General features: G+C 52.9%; 6 protein-coding genes across 6 annotated transcripts; 4 read left to right on the forward strand and 2 right to left on the reverse strand.

Moving 5' to 3' along the window:
• Window positions 1-22: 22 nt before the first annotated feature.
• N0V89_007798 (uncharacterized protein) lies at window positions 23-1,058 on the reverse strand (the record flags this gene model as incomplete). Its single annotated transcript, XM_056216559.1, has 2 exons — window positions 23-273; window positions 323-1,058. The coding sequence occupies 2 exons, from the start codon at window positions 1,056-1,058 to the stop codon at window positions 23-25; spliced, it is 987 nt and encodes a 328-aa protein (XP_056070806.1).
• A 582-nt stretch (window positions 1,059-1,640) lies between these two features.
• Window positions 1,641-2,280, forward strand: N0V89_007799 (uncharacterized protein; the record flags this gene model as incomplete). The annotated part of the gene is made up of 2 exons (XM_056216560.1): window positions 1,641-2,054; window positions 2,104-2,280. 2 exons carry the CDS (start codon window positions 1,641-1,643, stop codon window positions 2,278-2,280), a joined length of 591 nt encoding a protein of 196 aa, XP_056070807.1.
• A 1,903-nt stretch (window positions 2,281-4,183) lies between these two features.
• Window positions 4,184-6,304, forward strand: PPS1 (tyrosine/serine/threonine protein phosphatase pps1; the record flags this gene model as incomplete). The annotated part of the gene is made up of 3 exons (XM_056216561.1): window positions 4,184-5,906; window positions 5,956-6,133; window positions 6,181-6,304. The coding sequence occupies 3 exons, from the start codon at window positions 4,184-4,186 to the stop codon at window positions 6,302-6,304; spliced, it is 2,025 nt and encodes a 674-aa protein (XP_056070808.1).
• Window positions 6,305-7,427: 1,123 nt separating this feature from the next.
• ATG18 (autophagy protein) lies at window positions 7,428-8,938 on the reverse strand (the record flags this gene model as incomplete). The annotated part of the gene is made up of 5 exons (XM_056216562.1): window positions 7,428-7,479; window positions 7,528-8,407; window positions 8,458-8,617; window positions 8,666-8,820; window positions 8,884-8,938. The coding sequence occupies 5 exons, from the start codon at window positions 8,936-8,938 to the stop codon at window positions 7,428-7,430; spliced, it is 1,302 nt and encodes a 433-aa protein (XP_056070809.1).
• A 932-nt stretch (window positions 8,939-9,870) lies between these two features.
• PPM2 (tRNA methyltransferase ppm2) lies at window positions 9,871-12,751 on the forward strand (the record flags this gene model as incomplete). The annotated part of the gene is made up of 4 exons (XM_056216563.1): window positions 9,871-10,129; window positions 10,272-10,347; window positions 10,490-12,248; window positions 12,302-12,751. The coding sequence occupies 4 exons, from the start codon at window positions 9,871-9,873 to the stop codon at window positions 12,749-12,751; spliced, it is 2,544 nt and encodes an 847-aa protein (XP_056070810.1).
• A 2,311-nt stretch (window positions 12,752-15,062) lies between these two features.
• N0V89_007803 (uncharacterized protein) lies at window positions 15,063-16,265 on the forward strand (the record flags this gene model as incomplete). Its single annotated transcript, XM_056216564.1, has 2 exons — window positions 15,063-15,252; window positions 15,307-16,265. 2 exons carry the CDS (start codon window positions 15,063-15,065, stop codon window positions 16,263-16,265), a joined length of 1,149 nt encoding a protein of 382 aa, XP_056070811.1.
• Window positions 16,266-16,522: the final 257 nt, after the last annotated feature.

Below are 16,522 nucleotides of genomic sequence, written 5' to 3' on the forward strand. Positions count from 1 at the left end.
CCTCCCCTCAACCTCCACACGTTTAAAACCCCTCAACATCGGGCTCTCCCCCCTCTTTCAACACACCAAACACCTTCTCCCACAACTCACTCGCCTCACCCAGATGATACGCCAAACTTACATCTTGCATCCCCGCCTCTTCACCACCACCCAAGCTCTCCAGCGTAGAGATAATGTTCTCGAGCCCCAACGCTTTGCCAACAGATTGCGTGGCGCCAGCCTCAAGCTGGACGTGCACGATATGAATGTGAAAGTGATGATACGTCGGTTGATCTACACGCATTAGCTGTCCTTCTCACCCTCCCTCTCTCATCAAACTCACAATGTACATAAAGCTTCAACTGATCCGCCTCAACATCAGGATAAAGCTTCGTCGTCGCCCCAATCAATTTCTCCCTCACATGCTTCAACCACTCGACATCCACCTTCTTCAAGTCCCTCACGCTCCAAATGTCTCTTCTTTCGACCAATCCTAGAAGATGTAGGCTTGTAAGCGTCTTACGATCCCAGTTTAAGTCGGGTAAGAGCAGGAACCCGTTCTGCGGGTCGGACTCCCGGTAGATGACGTCTTCCTGCTCGGTGCGCCCCTCAATGATATTAAACACCCAGTTCAGCGTGCCTTTTTCGCGCTGGGAACGGATCCAGGGAAGAACGTATTTCGCATAAGTGGATGGCGTCTCCGTCACGATGCGCAAGCCCTGCGCAGAGTACTTCTTCACATGCTTCTCTGTGCAGGGGTAAATCAAATTGAGCTTGAAGTCCGGAGGTACGTCCCCATTGGTAGAAGAGGGGTTCGAGTTTGCGAGGAACCATGCGTAGATGTCGTTTGCGCCGAGGTTCTTAATTTTAGTGAGGGAGGTTGGGAAGGAGGAGAGGTGGGCGTTGTCGGTGGCGAAGGCGGCGCGCTCGGCGATGAGGAGGGCGGGTTTGGAGTCGATGGTGCCGAGGAGGGAGATGCGGCGGCCGGCTTGGTCTTGGTTTAGGAGGCGGGTGAGCTGGAAGCGGGGGATGTAGGCTTCTACTCGGGCGGCGACGTCTGGGGGCGTTGTTGATGTCATGATGGGTTGTATGGTCCAGGTGGGCGGAAAGTGGATGGTGAGCTGTGGTCTGTTAGAGACTTGAGGTGGGTGATGAATCATCCTGTCATTTCCCGAAAAGACAGTTCTGTACGGGCAAGGGAGCCAAATCTACGGCTTTATAGCTCCATACGATGATAGAAGGCGTTCGATGTCCTCAGATCCATCTCTTGCAGCCAGCTTTGCAGTCAACTAAACATCTGCTACTCTGATGCAGATACCCCGCCATATGATAGAGTGTCTTGAACATTGTAGTCTAGCATTACGGACGCAAGCAACCTTACCTTATCATATAGTGAGCAAACTGTCGCCAATGAAGGACGTAGCTAGTCCGTATTGGGATTATTCGAAAACACGAAGTGAAATGAAGGTCACATGCTCACGCATTTTCGCGTGTCGTCCAGCCAACCAGGGAAAGCGCGACTGATCGCCGCCAAGACCCCTGCCGGCTTACTGATGATATCACTCCTACAGCTGCACCCCCAGTCCACAGACCCACGTATCAACCTCATCGCAATCTAACCTTCCATTATCAACTGTCGCATCGCTAGGATACACTTCACAATGCCTCCCAAACGCCGCAGCACCGGCGCAACCGCCAAATCCAACCAGTCAACCCTCGCATTCCACGGCGCTTCAAACAAAGTCACAAAGGCCGGCGCCCGCGCGACAAATGCGAAGAAGAACCTGCTCAGCGAAAGCACGAAGAAGGATGAGAAACCCGAGGTTGTCGACGTGAAGGTGGAGGTGGAGGAGGCACCCACGACCGCCGAGGCAGCCATCATCGAGCAAACAGAGCAGGCGCAAGAGCAGGCACAAAGCACACCTGAGGAGGATGAGGCGCGACTGGTCAAGCCGAAGCAATTACAGACATACTGGAAGAAGCAGAATACTGGGTCGGCGCCAAGGTATCATCAGGATGATCTGAGCTTGGAGGAGAAGATACTGAGGAAGTTTGATATGACTGGACAGTTCGGGGTAAGTGCATGCTTAAGGTTTTCGACCATGCGCTGACAGATTTCAATAGCCATGCGTCGGTATCGCGCGGCTCAAACGGTGGAAGCGAGCGCAGCGCCTTGGTCTCGAACCTCCCATCGAAGTTCTTGCGGTACTGCTGCAGGAACAGGATAGCAAGGATAAGATCTCGGTGCAGCGGTCGGTCATGGATGAGATTCTCAACTCGCGCAATGAGATCGAGGCATGAGGGCATGAAACCTGAGTGGAGTCGATTTTCGAAGACGATATGAAATCGACATCGAAAAGGATGTGAACACCATTCCGAAGAGGATGTGGAATTCACTCTTCATATCGGAGACTATGTCCACACAAGGGAAGAAATATTCAGGCATTAGTGATCATTGAGGGCGTTAGGAGTTCAGGGAGCTATGCAACGATTTGGGCCCTGCGGTTATCAGCGCCACGCTACCGATGGCGGAATGTACGATACGCAAGTAGCAATACACGAGACACGTCATCATCCAATATCTTTCATCTGTCGTTTGCGATTGATTACTTGCCTTACAATTGCAAGGTCTGTTCTTATCAAGTTGATCTGTAAGGGAGCCTCACATTGCTAAGGACGCTACAGCGCACTACACTGCTCACTTAAGCCGAACGACATCATCACGCGGGGGTGATCTACTGTGCTGGTATTCACGGATTCGAGTAGCGCAAAGCCATACTGCCTTCGAAGGTATGTAGTGAGATCCCCGCATTAGCCAAAGCCATATAGCGTACGTGATGATGGTTCGCAGGCTGCCCGCACAGTGCCCCTCACAAAGGGATAAACGAGTCGGCTACGGATGCCCTCCGAGGGAAGGCACAAAGAAAGTCACAGATTCGAAACAGGTGTCTGCGAATAAGAAGAAACAGGCAAGTGATGTGTCGGAGGTCCTTTGTGTGGCACCGGGGGTGAGGATCGGCGGGGTTCGTGTGGATCTCGATGGGTCTTTTGGTGGTGGAGGGGGGCGAATGGGCTGCTTTGGCGTGCTGGAGCGCGTGTACTGTGGGGTTCTGCATGCCCTTCGGGGCGCGATGCTGGCTGGATGCAGTTCCGCCTGGGCCCCGACGACAGACCGAAACCAAACATGCCGGCAGCGCTTGGCCACGACCTCACGTTGGGATGGCGGCGCTGGCACTCGAGGGTTGATCTTTGCTTGCGGTTTCGTGGGGAAGACCCACTGGTCTCGCTACAGGTGCAGGCTGTCCTGCGATCAAAGCGACGACAATCGATAACGGTTGCGTGGAGGTGGAGCAGACCGTTTCTCGAGAGCACGTTGAAGCGCTGGCACTGTGCAGGTGGAGGCCTTGCTTATGAGCCCACCATCGCAGGCCTGCACGCCTCGGTCCAACCGTACAACGCCATCGGTATGGGCTTGCAGCAGCGTGCATCGCGGTCGAACCGGACGGGCTGATTGAACGGCGCCTTGATCCATCGAGCCGGGGTGCGACCGATAGCCACAGGCGGGGGTCGAGGCAGTGTCCACTGCATTCCGCCGTGTATCACAACCTCTTTGCGCCCCGCGATCCTCTTATCCTCCCTTTCACACTTATCAGTTCATCTCTCACTTCACCTTCATTCACTGCCATCATGTTCGCCGCTGGTGCCCCCGTCGCCGCCCTTTGAACTCTGCGACTGCCACGAAGGCATCGCCCGTGGTGCTCTTTCCTCGCTCGCGTGCGCTGATCAACTCAGCCTCCGATCGTCAACAATTCTCATGCGGCTGGCCACTCGACCCTGAACTGTACAGCGTCGTCTCCGTTGCTTTGTTTGGGCCTTTCTACTCATCAATTGCTCCACCCAGCAGCCTTCCGGGGTCTGTCAACTCTCCGGTGACCCTTTCACCCCGCACTTGCCATTCGGACGAACCGCAGACCGGGGCATCTGTTCCTCTGTACGCAGTTGACGGTAGCTGTCCACCATTGGACTTGCCTCCCTTTTTGACGGCAATCTGGTGCATTGCTTCCTCTAGGGGCCCATCTTGGCTACTCGTCGCCGTCACTTCCTTGACAGGACGGATCACCTCACGTTGCGTGCCTTCAACTGCACATATACGTGACAGCCACTGTCCGCAAACATGGCAGCTGTCGTCGCGAGAGCACCGCCCATGCCGGGCCGCTCTTCTACGCCCCCACAGCATCTGTCGCTGAATACATCGTCGCGGGGTACACCCCAGGCAATCCCGAATAAGCATATTCCCGTATGCCCACCTGGGCCCGTCCCCGACCGTGGATTGGTTACACCCCCTGCATCGCCACCGTCCAAGGACAGTGTGATCGAGACTACCTCCGTCACCTTCCCACCGACCAAGTATGGCTGCGAATATTCAGAAGATCCTCCGCTCTTCACTATTAGTGCACAGAGGCTAGCAGATGCAGTAGAGCACATGGCAACCCAGCCGCTACCCAACACAGAGCAAGTATTCCCGTGGTTACACGGCCTGCACCCAGACAACCAGATCCAGCTGGCTTTCTTCACCAATCGCCGGAAGAGTAGTCGAAAGGTGCCGCGATGCATTCGTAGTCTCACCATTGTCAAGACCGGCGGAAACCTGGGTGCTTCCAAGCTGAAGGGTGCAATTGCACCAGAAGAGCTTCTCGCCCCTGGCGACACCAGATTTGTTGAGTGTGATCCCAGAGATGGGTTCTCGGTTCGCAACTTTCAGATCCAAGCGTGCAAGCTGGCAACAGTTTCGGATATCATCGTCTACGGTGATACCAGGACAAGCCCCAGTGATACTATCACGCTTGCGAAGCGTATCTCCAAGGCACAGCGACAGTATGAAGTGAGGAACGGCTTTCCGCGGTGCTCCTTCAATACATTCATGTTGTCAGATCCCTTCAACCATGTACAAGAGCATTACCCCCATCTAGTCGCCATTGACTCGAAGGGTTCTATGACGGGCAATGTTGTCGATTTCTTCTACTGGGAGAGGTACGAGATGTGCGCAATGTCAAGAGCGTCTGAGATATCTGAAAATGTATTTCTCGGACCAACACCGGATCCCGCTCTCGATCCATCTTGTGTTGACCAAGTCTACGATGTACTCATCGAAGCGAGCGACATTGCACATGTCCCAGATCCACCTACCTTGCGAAAAGCTCGCACTATGCTAGAGAAGAAGGATCGTAGAGGGCCACTTATGATGGACTTCCCATCATCTGGGAGCATCATGCCACCAAATTGGTCTCAAGTTGAAGTCGATGGTCTGATGGATACCTGCAGGTGGATGTACGAAATGGCTAATCCTTCAGAGCTGCGACGATCCAAACGCAAGAAGAGCGAAACGGATGAGGCCATTGAATTAGACGACATCGCAACACCAAAGAAGATCTTGATCCACTGTACAGATGGATATACTGAAACGTCGTTGCTTGGCATAGCATATTATATGTATGCTCAGGGTGTACCTGCGCATGAAGCTTGGGTCCAATTACACCGCGATAAGGGACGAAACTTTTTCGCCTACCCGACCGATGTTTCCCTTCTCACTCAGATTCAAGCTCGCATTCTTCAAGATTCGCCCCGTTTTCAAGAAAGCCCTTTCCACATTCAGGAGCCCAGGTGGTTGTCGCGCATTGACGGGAGTTTGCCTAGCAGGATCCTTCCATACATGTATCTTGGTAATCTTGGCCATGCAAATAATCCGGAGCTACTTCGCGAGTTGGGCATAACGCGCATTCTCAGTGTGGGAGAGGCGCTCACGTGGCCGGACGATGTCAAAGAACAAAATGATTGGCCGACCGAGAATTTGATGATGGTCGACCGCGTTCAGGATAACGGGGTTGATCCGCTTTGGGATGAGTATCACCGCTGTCTAAAGTTCATCGGTATGTTTTAGTAGACTCACATTCAACGCAATCGACTAATTGTGAGCAGAAGCAGGAAAGCAAGACGGAGGGGCTACCCTTGTGCATTGCCGTGTCGGCGTTTCTCGCTCTGCCACCATATGCATCGCCGAAGTTATGAACGAGCTGGGTCTCTCATTCCCACGAGCGTACTGCTTCGTGCGGGCGAGGCGTCTCAACGTCATTATCCAACCCCATCTTCGATTCACGTAAGCGTAATTTTTACCCTCTTGATACACAACACTGACTTTCACAGGTACGAATTGCTGAAGTGGGAAGAGTACCAGCGTCAGCGACGCAACGAGCCTCTTCGCCGCGAGCTGGAGTGGGCGACCATCGCGCGCGAGATCGCGCTGATGAATAAGCCTTACTCCAGGTAATATGTTCCACTATACTACTACGATTTACGATATCACGATACGATAATTTGTTACGATTGACGGAAACGAGATGAGATGATCCAGATCTGTTTGCCAGGCTACGACGATTTATCCACACGACACGGGATATATGTCTCTGGCGTTCGCGATCTGGCTCCCTTTCTTTCCGCGCTGAGCTCGACTCGACTCGACTGTTGGGTAGCCTGGGACGAGGATGTCCCAGGCTTTGCGTTTACTTGCGTTTGCGTTTTCTCTTCTGTCGCATCTCTTACTGTTATCATGCTATGCTCTTACTTGCGTCTCTCTCTTTCATGTACCGTATAGTCGTTGCATCTACGCTTCTGGGTGCAAGCATGGGGAAAGAGTTGATGCGTGCGGCAGGCGAGGGTTGAGCGCAGGGTTGCATCTTCCTTCCTTTCCCTTTTTCAACTCTTCTTCCACGTGTGTATTAGTCCTGGGCTTTGATGGGAAACGACATGGTGTTTGGGCTTGATAGGGAGTGTGAATGGGAGAGGGTACATAGGTGGAATGGCGTTTGCAACGATTCAAATCCGATCTTGTGAGAACGTGATGCCACCGTGAGAGATACACTAGTCGACGCTTTGAAATTAATCACAGGCACAACGATCTGAGGCGCAGGAGCACGCCAACTCGACCTCCCGCTCAGCATTCCCCATGGAATTTGTCACCCCTCCATCCTTCCTGCTCAACACACATTCGCTTGGGTAGAGATTGCGGGCAAAGACGGCACGAGCTTCTTCTAACTCGGATGTGTGGCTTGCGCATCTGCGCTCAGGAGAGGGAGCAGAGGTAAGGCTTTGGTCATGCGGAAACAATAATTATATTGCCTCCACCCATTCTGTTCCTATTCAAGATGCCACTCGGTACAAAGCAAGCAGTGCACGCAATGAATGATGGCTTCAGTACAGACTCTCCGGCCCTTCATCGATGCTAAGCTAAAAAATAGAAAGAGAGGTAAGATGCAAGAGTAGAGATACTCATGGGATATAGAAGCTTCAATTCAGCCCGCCCTCGTCCCAGGTAACGAACGCCGATGTGCAATGCAAAAAGGACAAAGCTATGCAAGACCGACCAAGGGGAAGCGCAGCAAGGAGGTCGACACCTAGTCTGGCAGTTCTTGGGAGGCGCCCGTGAGCTCGTTGGGCTCGATGATGCTACGCTTGTCAGTGGATGCCGGAAAACAATCTCAGGTGAAGACGCACTTGTATTTCTTGAACAACGTCCCTTCGCCTCCCTTTTCCAAATCGATGTTGAAAATGTAGTAGGTGCCATCGCTCGTGACGACCATGATCTGAGGGCCGTCGTTGCGCATGGCGACGACAGACTTTACGGGGCCGGTGAACGAGCTGTTAGCGTTGCGCGGTATCTTAACCCAGGCAAAGTCGCGCGATGGCTCCCACATTTCGGACACTGCGCTCGGGAGGTACCCACCGACAGTCGCGAAGACGGACTTTCCAACTGTCTGCGACGTCCGCCGTAGCATGCTTGCCAAGGTGGGATTCAGCGGTTTTCGTTCCGGCTCAGAGGACTCGGCTGTGCTGCCGTCTTCTCTGGCGTATACTTCTGCCGACTCTTCGCTGGCACGGCTGCTGCTGCGGCCTCGCGATGATGGCGGTCTGCCTGACCCTGAAGAGATACTACTACTCCGGTTCTTATGGGGTACCCCTAGCTTGAAAATATGCACGGTGTCGGAAGCGGACGATACGCAGAGCAGCGTAGAGGCAGAGTTGAATGACATGCTGTAGATCCGAGAGGGTATTGAGCCCCGGCGAAACTGGTAGAGCTTCTCGCCACCAGGCACCGAGAAGACGCGTATTATTGTTCCTTTTTCTGACGCCGTTGCCAATAATGTGCCTTCGCTGTTCATGGCGATGCAGGAGAGGGGTGAGTTGTGCGCTTGTATGACATTGACGGGTTCCAGCTTTGTCGCATCGTAGATGAGAACTTCGCCCTTCTCTGGCGCCGTGTGTTCGGGCTTGGGCGGAGCATGGGAGGGCGCCTGGAAAGGAGCGGGCGGTGCCGGTGACGGGGTCGGGAAGGCAATGTAGTTGTTCTCTGAGGACGGAGAGAGTGCGCAAATAGCTGCTTCATCAGAAACTTGCAAGCACGAGTGGAATGGGAGGTCTGCATACCATTTGGATTTGGCGATGTCGGCTCAGTCTTGATCATCTCCAAGTTGCCAATGTCGTAGATGTACAGCTCCGTCTCTAGCACGACCACGAGTCGTTTCCTGTTCAAGCGTATCGCAAGGATAGCAGTGCGAAAAGTCATCTCACATATAGTCGAGTGTCGCTGATGCGCGTCAATAAGCGTACCGTTCTCGCATGGAGCGGAACTTGCCTTGATATTGTGGACTCGTAGGATGCGCGGTGACAGCGTGAGGGCAACCAAAGAGGTAGAGAAGAGCATCTCCAAGCTGGAGATATCGCCCTCGCGCGACTCGGAGGTCTTGTAAAAGGAGTCGGTGGCATAGATGCGGTAGCCTTTGGTGGTGCCTGGTGTGGTTGGCGGTCAGCAAACAGCATGTTGTTGAGAAGGATGTAGCATATGTAGCTCACCAACACCCAGTTGTGTATGATCCTGGTTGAACGTGACGAAGTTCATCGACGTCATGGCGAGCGCGGCTGCTCACTGCGGATGCAGTGGAAGCCTGCAGAGAGGCAGATGTGGTGGTTGAGCTCTCGGTGGAGCTTGGGCCCCGCGGGGTCTGTGTGGGCTATCGTGCGATGCGCGATGGTTGAGAGGGGGTCTGCGACGAGAGTGACATGTGTGTAACTGTGACAAAGAGCGGGCGCACTGTATACCAAGATACGCGACGCTTCTGCCTTCACTTCCGGTGACCTCGAAGTTGACCGAATCGGCGAACGAATGGCACTAGCACATGCCCTCGCAAGGATCACGCCCCGCTTGGAAGCCGCCATCCAGTGCTAGCCGCATCCGGCCTCAGACGAATTTGTCGAAATTCATGAGCCAACCTCGACGCGAATCGGCAACTTGGCATGGCCGCGATGTCGTCAAAACGAAAGATGCAGTCAAAAAATGCAGCAAAGAAGTCGAGTGGTGGCAGAGTCTCGAAGCAGGAGAGGATTGATGATGCCATCATAAACGTAAGTCACATGTACAATGAGATCAAACTGAACACTTAGGGCTAAAAGGTAGTAGACGAACGATAGTAGTATTGTGTCGAAGCGCAGTGTCTGCAGGTTGTATATGCCCGATGAGCCGGACTTTTACGAACCTTTCACTACCAAGTTCATCCGAAGAAATCCCTTGATCAACCGTGGATACTGGCTTCGAATGCATGCAATCGAACAAGTAGTCCGTCGGTTTCTTGAGGATAACAATGGAAAGTCCAAGGTTGTTGTGAATCTAGGTTGCGGATAGTGAGTAAGAGCCATCCGGCAGTGACCTTGTTTGACGGTGGACTTACAGTGTAAAGTGATCCACTACCTTTTCAATTCTGGCACCGACATGCGTCTCTGTCTAAAAACGCAACATTCGTTGATGTCGACTACCCGCAGCTTATCGCAAGGAAACGTGACCGCATGCTGAACAATGAAGCGTTGCGGAACGCACTGTTTGAGACGAACTTGCGTCCGACGCAAGCGCCCGTTTACGTCCGCAGCGACCGCTATCTTGCGCTCGGCTGCGATCTCAGGGACCTTAAGACGCTGGAGCGTCTACTGCGAAGAGACTTTGACGCTGCAAACGCTTCATTTCTCTTCGTAGCCGAAGTGTCTGTCACATACATGCCGACCCCTGATGCAGACTCAGTCATTCGATGGGCAAGCACCCTGGACGATGGTACGTGTCCCATACAGAACCCACGTGCAGATTTCTAAGTATACTGTGCAGCTCGCTTCTGCCTCCTAGAGCAATTCCTTCCCCAGGGGCCGGAACATCCCTTTGCACAAACCATGCTGAAACACTTTGACAAGCTGCATAGTCCCATCCACGCCGTTCAGCAATATCCTCTCCTACACCAACAAGCATCCCGGTTCACAGATGCAGGGTGGTCACAGGTGGAGATTGCACGCAATCTCTGGGACCTTTGGTCCGATGATGGATTTACTTCTCCGAGCTTACGACGAGGCCTCGATGTAGTCGAGCCTTTCGAGTACGTGACATCTATCCATAGGCCGCATAGCACTGACCTTGAATAAGCGAATGGGAGGAGTTTGCTCTATTTGCTGGGCACTACTTTCTTCTAGTGGCTTCAACGGCCAACAAGGGTGCTTCACACATAACGGATAGTGCCGTGCCAAGTGTCACACCGGTCGAAAAGATACGGGAAGTGCAGATGATCCTTACACATCATACCCAATCTCAATTAGAGTCGCGCCGATTTGGAGCTGCAGTTGCTCTGGGGCAAAACACGGCTGCCTTCCACGGTGGCCAGGGTGTTCAGACACGTTTAACCAGCATCGACGTACTGGTACAGGACATTCCCGAACCACCCGTCCAGCCCTGCAAATCGACGCCGCCGCAAGCCCGCATATGCCACACTGTCACAGCGTTTAACGACACTTGTGCATTATTGGTAGGCGGCCGCGCATCTCCATCCCATGCACTTGCCGACTGCTGGTTGATCTCGGCAGGACAATGGACTCAGGTCGGCGACTTACCCTCAGCTCGTTTCAGACACAGTTCTGTGAGAGTGACTATACCATCTTCAAAGTCCGACGGCGCGGGCGTTGAAGCGGTCTTGGCTTTTGGCGGCAAAACCAGTGATGGCCACATCTTAGATGAGTGGGTGATATGGACACGCGAGGACGGTTGGAACGCCATCCCGGTCAACGGCCCGCGTCCTTCGGCACGTTTTGGTGCAGCACTGTCGACGATAGCCCCGGCCCAAAGTTGGGGCGTCATGTGCGGTGGAATGGCCCCCAGCGGCGTAGTCCTGCAGGACCTCTGGGAGTGGCACATCACTGCGGCACGACAACTGGAATTCTTCGACCGCACCAGTAGTGTTCGGTGTAACACGGAAATACCTGCATTCGGGCGGCTGGGAGCCAGTCTCGTCCCGTTCGGAGACCGCCTGTTGCTCATTGGAGGAGTCTCGAAGCAGGGTATTTTGGATCTGCCACAAGACTTCCTAGCTATATCACACGACGCTACAGCTGGTCACACTACATATGATGTACAGATCCCCGCTCTCAAGCTGTCTCAGTCGATGTGGCCTTTACTTGTTGGAACAAGCGCGGCTGCAGTGTCCGACAACGAGATCATCCTTGCAGGTGGTGGGGCCGTCTGCTTCTCTATGGGGAGCTTCTGGAACACAGGTCACTTCTCTATCACCCGAGGAGCGGAAGAAGTGAGGCCCTGGACCGTGGCCGTGTCTCAGTCTTCCCAAGATAGCAAGAAGGATGACCAGCAACGATCTGCTCGAGCCGATGGCAAGCAGGCAGCCAAAAAGAAGGGGAAGGGCAATCGGCCCGCTCTGCCTGCAAGCACCAACATTACTCGCATTCAGATCGACTCGTCTGAGCACTTTGCAAATGTTCTTGCCGCATCCAAGCCCGTGATAATCGAGAACCTCGACATCGGGGCATGTAGAGATCTATGGACTCTAGACTACCTCAAGGAGAAGATCGGTGCGGAGCGAGAAGTCGTCATTCATGAATGCGCTTCAGATCGCATGACCTTCAAGGACAAGAATTTCTCATACGTGAAGAAGCCATTCGGAGACTTCCTCGAGGGCATCTCCGCGGGCGCCCAAACATACCTGCGCGCTGTGTCCTCTGCCCAACCCAACAGACTGCCTACAAACCTCGAAGACGACTTCCCGTCCGTAGCTGGGGACTTCAAGCTTCCCGACGTCTTCGATGTGATAAGGAGTAATCTACACAGCTCACCCCTTCGCATCTCAGGCCCCGTAGCGCTCTGGCTACACTATGACGTCCTCGCCAATGTCCTTTGTCAGGTACTTCACCTTCAGATCAATTCCATCATTCCTCTACTAACATAATCCCGTAGGTTCGCGGCTCCAAAACCCTCCACCTCTTCCCTCCCGCCGATGTAAAGCACCTCTCCTACCCACCCGGAGGTTCCAGCTCCAACGTCGACATCCTCACCTCAAGAGACACACGCCTTAGCCACACGCATCCTCACACCGCACACATGCGCCCCGGTGACATACTCTTCATCCCACCTATGTGGAGTCACACCGCTGTTCCAGAGGACGGCGTGAGCGTGGCTGTCAACGTCTTCTTCCGGAATCTAGAAAGCGGATACGCAGCGGGCAAAGACGTGTATGGGAACAGGGATTTGCAGGCGTATGAGAATGGAAGAAGGGATGTAGAGAGGATTGCGAAGGCGTTTAAAAACATACCGGATGATATGGCAAAGTTTTACATGGACAGGTTGGCGATGGAGTTGAAGGATAGGGCAGACGCTGTGGGCAAGAGTACGCGAAGCGGTGGGTGATGGGAAGAGGATGATATTGTCACTGGTACTCTTCCAAGTACACCATATAACACCTACAATACAATCTATCTCAAGCTTTACACTGCTGTTCAAATCCGTTATTTCTCATACATGCCTTTTCCACAGCCACATGCTCAGATGAGATACCTAATCGCTTATAGTAAAGCGCATAAATCGACCGATGGATATAATCGATCAATACACACTACTGTCTTTCCTCCGTGTAAGAAAGTGAATCAGCCAGGGTCCCAGAGAAGAGATAATGCTGGCCTCTTCACCCAACACCTTGCGATGCGTGCACGGATTATGCGGCCTCGGGAGGATTTTTGCATCCGCGGTGGTGTACCAGAGTATGGACGCAGAGACTGCTTTAAATAAATAAGCATTAGAAGGCGAAGAGTACATGAGGGGACCAATTAGTGGGCGGGAGAGGAGCCTGTGACGGAGTTATGCACGTCAAAATTACGCGTACGGAGGCGAGCAAATGGAGGAGAATTATGGGAACGATCAGTTGGAGAGGTGGTTGGAGTTGAAGCCGAAGTACAAGTCGCAGAATAGGTTTTGGTATCATGCACCATTGATGCCTGCTGGGAAGGAGAGCGATGAGAGCTATAGCGAGCTATAGAAAGATAGCACACTATACAACGTGTGCCTTCAAATACTGATGGGCATTCTCCTGCCGTTCTTGTACGTTTTCGTAAATCTAGTTGAACACCAATTTTGCCACTTTTCTCGTCAACTCCACCAAGTAGAGCACTGGACCCTGACCTAGGCAGTTTTCTCAATTTGAAGAATCGTTTGTCAAAGTCGTTGATTTTACTAATCTAGAAGGCTATTAACGAGCATATACATAGACCGGCGTTGATTTTACGTGCTGTAAGAATTTTGAGCTTGGGTGTGTCAAACAGGCGGATCTGGAGTGAACTGAAGGAAAGAATTGAGAACATCAAGCCGAGGGGCTCGAAATATGTGATTTTGGGGGCCTGCTCGAGGGGAATAAGAAGAAGATCGGTAAGTCCAGCAGTATCTTGGAGCTGCCCTCTCCTGAGACTAAGACGTGCGATGGGCAAAATGTAGAACCTGTCACCCGTCACAGCTCGCATGCCACTACGTGCGTCGTGACTTTTGTCTTCTGAGCTGACAATTTAACCTGTAAATCTGTTGTGCGAGGTCCGAGTATCATGATGTCGTCGATATGCGCAGTGAAGTCAAACAAGAGGTCTACATTAGAGAGGGTGATGCTGCCCACTCGCTTATCTTGGATTTGTCTCTGAGAATTAGCTTCTGCTTTAAAGTACCGATCTGATGTGGTTATGCATTCTCTCAGCAGCCGTGCCTATCGTCATGGAAAATCGCTTCTTTGAAACCGACTTGAATGAGCGTAGGCACTACTTCTTGAGGGCGTGCATCAGGCTTAACCTTCGTTTCAGATGCTACTAAAAGATAGTTTGAGCCTTTCCTCCAGATACAGTTATTCAGATTGTGCCTTCAGCCTCTCTTGATTTTGATTTTCGCGACAAGACTTGGATTTAGGGGACGATGGAGCTGGGAAAGTATTCATCCTCTGAATCTTCTTGCGGCTCCTCTTTTGTGGAAAAAAAAAACGCATGAAGACAGAAGTAGGCAGTCTCGCCTGCCTTGCTTCTGTTACTGCTGTTCGTTTCTTTCCTATGCGAATCGATGGCATAATGGTGTAAGAAGCGTCTGACGAAGGAAGAGAGGAAAACGACGATATAGAATTAGCGATGTTACAATATGAAAAGTCTATGCAAAACAGCAGACGCTTAGCGTTTTCGAAGTGGTGAAAGTTTCGACCCCAAAATTGAACCAGATCGCGAAAGGAGCGTTCCTTTTCATCACGATTTCGTCAACATCACAGAAAGTAAGCGTCAATAAATTGCATTTGTAGGTTAGCATACTGTTCAACAGTACAGGATGTTGCCTGAAGCAGCATCTTGTTTTGATATTCGTGGGTCATCTTGATGGATGGTCGTGGGTATTTGGTGGTAGATCTAGTCAGCGAATGAAGTTTTCGCGAATGCTATTCCCTTCATCCACAAGAATCTTCAGCGAAGGTTGGGCGCTTGATGAACAACTTCACCGAAGGACAGGGGACTGCGGGACCAGTCCCCGGAGGACGCGCTATCACGTGGTTTCCCCGCGCCACATTCCCCGCTGACGTACATGAAGCTGCAGCCTGCGTTAAGCGCGTTGACCTCCACCGCACAGCATCTTCACACCCCATTTACTCACTTCACAACCCATCCGCCGTAATTCTACGAACACCAGTCAAATCAGCATACACGAAACCATGCCTCCAGCAAACAGCGCCGGCAATCCGCTGAGCGCACCGTCGCTCTCGACGTTCATGGCGGCTAGCTTGCCCAAGGGCGCCGAGAGCAAGCTAAACAGTCCGTACGAGGCTGTCGCGCTTGCTGCTCATGCGGCAATGATAGCGGTAGGCTTCCGTTTGATCGGACTCGGCGAAGACGATAGAATAGGTGAGTTACGCAGCTAATTTATCGATGTTCGCACAGCCCATTGACGCCTGATAGACGCGACAGCAGACGCCGAGAACCCCCAACCGCTACCGACAGTCTGGAACGCCCACAACTCGTATGCCTTCCGCTATGCACACTCGCAATCTGCTCTCGAATACATCATCAAAGTCAACAGGCTAGGTGGCAAAGCCGTCGTATTCGGTATTGGCGTAGGCGACGATAAGACGGCGAGCTTCGATGTTGCCGTCAAGGACTATTTATCGGAGGGCTCACTACCCGTCTCAGCCTCGGAAGACACATCGAATGAAGACTTAGCAAAGAAGCTGCAGGATGTCTTCATCTCGCAAGGCCGTCTCTCCGACTTTGGCGCCCTGTTCAAGCTTTCCATAATACAGAAGCTGGCGCCTGGTCTGAGCAAGGCGGGATATGAGGACTCAAACACACAAGACGAGCGCGATGCAGGCCGCGTGCGCGACCAACCACGACAAGGCGAGCCCGCAAACCCGAGACGGCCGCCAGAAGAGCCAGAGCCAGCCCGCCCGTACCCGTTCGTTGACCCGCTCGCGCAGCCTCGCAACCCAGGCCGCCCATTGCCAGAACCGATCCCCGGCTTCGAAGACGAATACGAGATCAATCGCCCGCCACGCGGTGGCCTTCGCGACGACCGAAACCCAATGGGCATGGGCCATAATGACCTTTACCCGCCCGGTCTAGGTCCACACGACCCTCTGCGTCCTCATCTTGGTGGTGGGCTGCCACGACCTGGCGGCATGGGTGGCGGCATGCATCCGACGTTTGACGATCCGCTATTCGGTGGACAAGGCGGTGGAGGCAGCTATGATCCCATGGCGCCGCCGGGTTCGAGATATGACCCCGTTGGACCCGGTAGTGCGCCGCGAGACAACCGAGGAGGTCCGCGATTTCCTGGCGGAGGAGGCTTCGGTGGCCTAGGCGGTGCTGGAGGGAGGCCACCGAATCCTTTTGGCGGCTTTGGCGATGGTGACTTCATATAAGCTTGTGCGGTATGAGGAAGATTGGAATATTTAAAGATGCGCGCTGAGAGGATTTACGAACGACCATGAATTACGCTGTATGATAATAGATAGAACGAAAATGCATGACATGTGGGGAGGACAATAGATACTCAAGTCGCTACGCAAAAGTCATTCGTTAGCTGTAATCTACCACATAGCCACCAAGTAAAAGCAATTGATACAACACCTAGATCATGGCGTTCTCTATTGTCTTCTCTGTGACCTAGACATGCAAA

Source organism: Didymosphaeria variabile (genome assembly GCF_027946475.1).
Source record: "Didymosphaeria variabile strain IMI 356815 chromosome Unknown scaffold_5, whole genome shotgun sequence".
Classification (NCBI taxonomy): domain Eukaryota; kingdom Fungi; phylum Ascomycota; class Dothideomycetes; order Pleosporales; family Didymosphaeriaceae; genus Didymosphaeria; species Didymosphaeria variabile.